The sequence below is a fragment of the Carlito syrichta genome, unplaced genomic scaffold, assembly GCF_000164805.1.
Source record: "Carlito syrichta isolate Samal-C Ts95f unplaced genomic scaffold, Tarsius_syrichta-2.0.1 Scaffold130551, whole genome shotgun sequence".
Taxonomy (NCBI): Eukaryota; Metazoa; Chordata; class Mammalia; order Primates; family Tarsiidae; genus Carlito; species Carlito syrichta.
The window spans coordinates 61,001-65,368 of NW_007074647.1; the positions used below are offsets into that span (position 1 = coordinate 61,001).

At 60.0% G+C, this 4,368-nt stretch overlaps 1 protein-coding gene across 3 annotated transcripts in view; it reads left to right on the top strand.

The window, feature by feature from the left end:
• Positions 1–230: 230 nt before the first annotated feature.
• PYGM (glycogen phosphorylase, muscle associated) overlaps positions 231–4,368 on the top strand; it is a 15,230-nt gene continuing 11,092 nt past the window's right edge. The window contains exons 1-5 of one of the 3 annotated variants that reach the window (XM_021708069.1): positions 231–613; positions 1,490–1,591; positions 1,675–1,753; positions 1,851–1,954; positions 2,300–2,431. In XM_021708069.1, coding sequence (XP_021563744.1) covers positions 371–613; positions 1,490–1,591; positions 1,675–1,753; positions 1,851–1,954; positions 2,300–2,431 — 660 coding nt within the window. In that variant the 5' untranslated portion in view covers positions 231–370. The remainder of the gene's footprint in view (positions 614–1,489; positions 1,592–1,674; positions 1,754–1,850; positions 1,955–2,299; positions 2,432–4,368) is intronic. The other 2 variants (XM_008049113.2, XM_008049114.2) reach the window with 2 other exon arrangements.

A 4,368-nucleotide genomic window follows, 5' to 3' on the forward strand; every position in this document is an offset into this window, starting at 1 on the left:
GCACCCTGCCTGCTGCATTTCATCTCCAACCCCGCAAAAGGCCAAGACAAGGGGCAGGAGACAGGAGCCCCGTGTGCCAGACCCGGAGGAAGTGGGACAGGACAGGCCTGTGAACAAGCCAGGCTGGACTTGGCCAGCAGAATGGAGAGCTCCTTACCCTCCCCTCGCCCCAAAATAGCTCCCTGAGCTGCGGGGCCAAGACCCTCCCATTGCGGGGGGGGGGCGGGGGGGCGGGGCATGCTGCCCAGAGCCAGGCTTTAAATCCCCTCGAGGCTGGGGCGCTCCACTCCCTGGCTGGAGGCTCCACGTCCCCTCTCGTCCTCCCCTCTGTCGTTCCCCGCGTCCTCAGCCGGCCCGCCCTCCCGCAGCCATGTCCCGGCCCCTGTCCGACCAGGACAAGAGGAAACAAATCAGCGTGCGCGGCCTGGCCGGCGTGGAGAATGTGAGCGACCTGAAAAAGAACTTCAACCGCCACTTGCATTTCACGCTCGTGAAGGACCGCAACGTGGCCACGCCGCGGGACTACTACTTTGCGCTGGCCCACACCGTGCGTGACCACCTCGTAGGCCGCTGGATCCGCACGCAGCAGCACTACTACGAGAAGGACCCCAAGGTGCTGGTGGGGACACCGTGGGTGGGGCGTGGGCCCCTGGTCACGCTGGGTTCCTGGGCTGGAGGATCCAGGGGTGCAGGGTGCAAGGGGCGCCCCGCTGGGACGACCCGGGGGAGGGGGAAGGAGACCTAGGGCTGGTTGGGGGTTTGGGTCAGGCGGCCGGACGCAAAAGCCCGGCACCCACCCGGAGAAGGTGGGTTCCGGATGGAAGGACATGTCAGCCGCTGAGTGGCATGCCTGGGGCAGCAGGTGGGGGTGGCTGGGGCAGCTGGGACAACAGGGATCGAGTGTCTGGTGGGGTCAGTGGTAAATGTCAGCAACCTAACACCCACAGTGGGAGTGGGGGAGGGTCAGGCGGGGCGGGAGGGAGCCCGGGAGGCCAGGCACCCACAGCATCCTAGCTCCTGGTGCCCCTCCGTTCCCTTCTTGAGGCTAGAGGCCCAGGGGCAACCGAGCAGCGTCAGGATGGGAGGTGGCAGTCTCTAGGCTCGAGTCACTGTGTGACCTTGAGGAAATGACTTTTCCCTCCGGGCCTTGCTCTCTCGGGGAGCGCGTGGGGGTGCTTGTCTGGGTCCTGTCTCCCCGCGTTCCCACCTCTCCCGAGCGCCTCAGTCCCTGCCGTGGGTCTGGCCAGCTCCATTTCCCAGATGAGGAAGCTGAGGTCAGAGAAGAAAGTGATTTGCTCCAAGTTACAGGGATGCTGGGACCAGAGCCTTACCTGTCGGGCCCCAACGCCTGCCATGACTCCTCTGAGTGGAAGGAAAAAACTGGGGACAGGGAGGGACACGCGGGCCTGGGAGAAGGACAAGAGGGTGGGAAGTCCAGGCCCGGCTGGATGGCCCTGACCCCTCTCCCGGCCTGTCTGTCTTTGGGTAGAGAATCTACTACTTGTCTTTGGAGTTCTACATGGGACGGACGTTACAGAACACCATGGTCAATCTGGGCTTGGAGAATGCCTGTGACGAGGCCACCTACCAGGTACGTGGGGCTAGGGAGAGCCTTAGGAGAGGGGAGTACTCTGCTGGCACGTGGGGCCTGACCACTGTTCCCCCCCGCCCCAGCTGGGCCTGGACATGGAGGAACTGGAGGAAATTGAGGAGGATGCAGGGCTGGGCAATGGAGGCCTGGGCCGGCTGGCGGGTAAGTGGACAGGGCTGTGGCGGCAGGGTGGGGGAGGAGGGAGGGTGCTATCGTCTCATGCTGGATCCCTGGCACCCACCTCCCTGCACACCCCTAGCCTGCTTTCTGGACTCCATGGCAACGCTGGGCTTGGCCGCCTATGGCTACGGAATTCGCTACGAGTTTGGGATTTTCAACCAGAAGATCTGCGGGGGCTGGCAGGTGAGCAGCTGTGGCCCTGACCTTGTAGGTGGGGCCCAGGCGTGGTGGGGAGGGATTCCCCCCCCATAGCTCTCCATCTCTGGACAGGTCTAGAACCAGCAGAAAGCATCCCTGCCCCTCCCCCTTGCCCCAAAGCCAGCTGGTGACCGCTAGAACAGGTGGCCACCTGTCGACTGCTTGGCCCACGCCACTGCCACTGGATAGCTCACCAGGCCAGGCCTCCCCACCCCATTAATTTACACCCGGGCTAGGGTACACCACTCCTGCCCTGCCCACTGCCCCTTGTGGCTTGCGTGCCTGGGTCTGACGTTGCCTTCCTCTCTCCCCCACCTGCCTTGGGCTCAGATGGAAGAGGCCGATGACTGGCTTCGCTATGGCAACCCCTGGGAGAAGGCCCGGCCCGAGTTCACGCTGCCTGTGCACTTCTATGGCCGAGTGGAGCACACCAGCCAGGGGGCCAAGTGGGTGGACACACAGGTGAGCACGAAGCCAGGCCGGGGAGAACCCAACAGGGGATGAGGGAGGAGGAGGAACTTCCTAGAGGAAGCAGGCAACAGGGAAAGAGCCAGGAGGCTCTTGGACCCCGTGTTATTTTACAACCGAGGCTGCTGAGGCCCAGAGAGGTTAAGTGAATTACTCAAGGTCACACAGCTGGAGCCAGAAGAAACTGAAGACAGGGTCACAGGGGAGCTAGGCTAAGTGCGGAGTCTGGGAGGAGAAGAAAGGCCCCTCTCCTGACCTGGCTTCTTCTACACAAGACTCATCGGAGGACCCTCATGGAGGCTGGGTGCAGTACTTTAATCACACCTTTAATCCCAGTACTTTGGGAGGCCAAGGCAGGAGGGTTGCTGGAGCCCAGGAATTTGAGACCAACCTAGGTAACGTAGCAAGACCTCATCGCTACAAGAAATCAAAAAAATTAGCCAGGTGTGGTGGCACACGCCTGTAGTCCCAGTGCCTTGGGAGGCTGAGGCGAGAGGATCGCTTGAGACCAGGAAGTTGAGGTTGTGGTGACCTGTAATCATGCCACTGCACTCCAGTGTGGAAGAAAAATAAAGACCGCCACGGCAACTTGGGTCTGCCCTGCACAACTCAATAGCAGCAGCCCAGAAAGGGAGACAGGGAAGAAACTTAAGGCCCTAAGACTGGAATTCACTTGTCCCACAGTTAGAAGGACCCTACAGCCCATCCAGGAGTCCGAATCCCAGCTGGGTCCATCCTCTCCTGTTGGCGGTCACAGGTCACCCCCAGATGGGCTGCACGGCAATGCTCGCCTTTCAAGAATTGGGCATCTGTTTGCTGTCACCTAGGTCAAGGCCCAGTTGGGGCTGCTGGCAGTCCATGCCAGGTGCACGCGGCAGCCTGGCATGAGCAGTTCTGGCACGGAGGCAGGAGACCTGGCTCCCTCTGGCACTGTCAGCCTGGCCGTGTGCTCTTGAACCGGTCCCTTCCCTCTCTGGGGCGCAGGTTTCACTGTGCTCCCATCAGGGGTTACTCGGTGGGGGGAGAGAAGGTCCCTAAAAGGGTTTCCCTGGAGGGTAGATGTGTCCCTGGCACCGTGGTGCAGGCAGTTATTGACAACAGTTTTTTTTTTTTGAGTTGGAGTCTGGAGTCTCACTCTGTCGCCCAGGCTGGAGTGCGGTGGCATGCTCACAGTCACCCCAGCGTCGACCCACTGGGCTCCAGCGATCCTTTTGCCTCAGCCTTCCAAGTAGCTGGAACTACAGGCACACACTCCTGCACCCAGCTAATTTTTTATTTTATTGTAGAGATGAGGTCTCGCCAAGTTACCTGGGCTGGTCTCGAACCCACAGGCTCAGGCAGTTCACTTGCCTTGGCCTCCCAAAGTGCTGGGATTATAGGCTGAGCTACTGAGCCCAGCCTGTTTTTTTGTTTTTTGTTTTGTTTTGTTTTGATTTTTGGAGTTGGAGTCTCACTCTGGCACCCAGGTTGGAATGCAGTGGCACACTGCTGGTCACCCCAGCATTGACCTGCTGAGTTCCAGCGATCCTTCCGTCTCAGCCTTCCAAGTAGCTGGAACTACAGGCGCATGCTACTGCACTCGGCTAATTTTTGATTTATTGTAAAGACGAGGTCTTGCCAAGTTGCCCGGGCTGGTCTCAAACCCATAGGTTCAAGCAATCCACTCACCTTGGCCTCCCAAAGTGCTGGGATTACAGGCTGAGCTACCGAGCCTGGTCTGTTTTTGTTTGTTTGTTTTTTGAGCTGGAGTCTCATTCTGTCACCCAGGCTGGAGGGCAGTGGCACGCTCCCGGCCACCGCAGCCTCAACCGGCTGGGCTCTGGTGATCCTTCCGCCTCAGCCTTCTGAGTAGCTGGAACTACAGGCGCACACTACCACACCCGGCTAATTTTTTGATTTACTGTAGAGATGAGGTCTCGCCAAATTGCCCA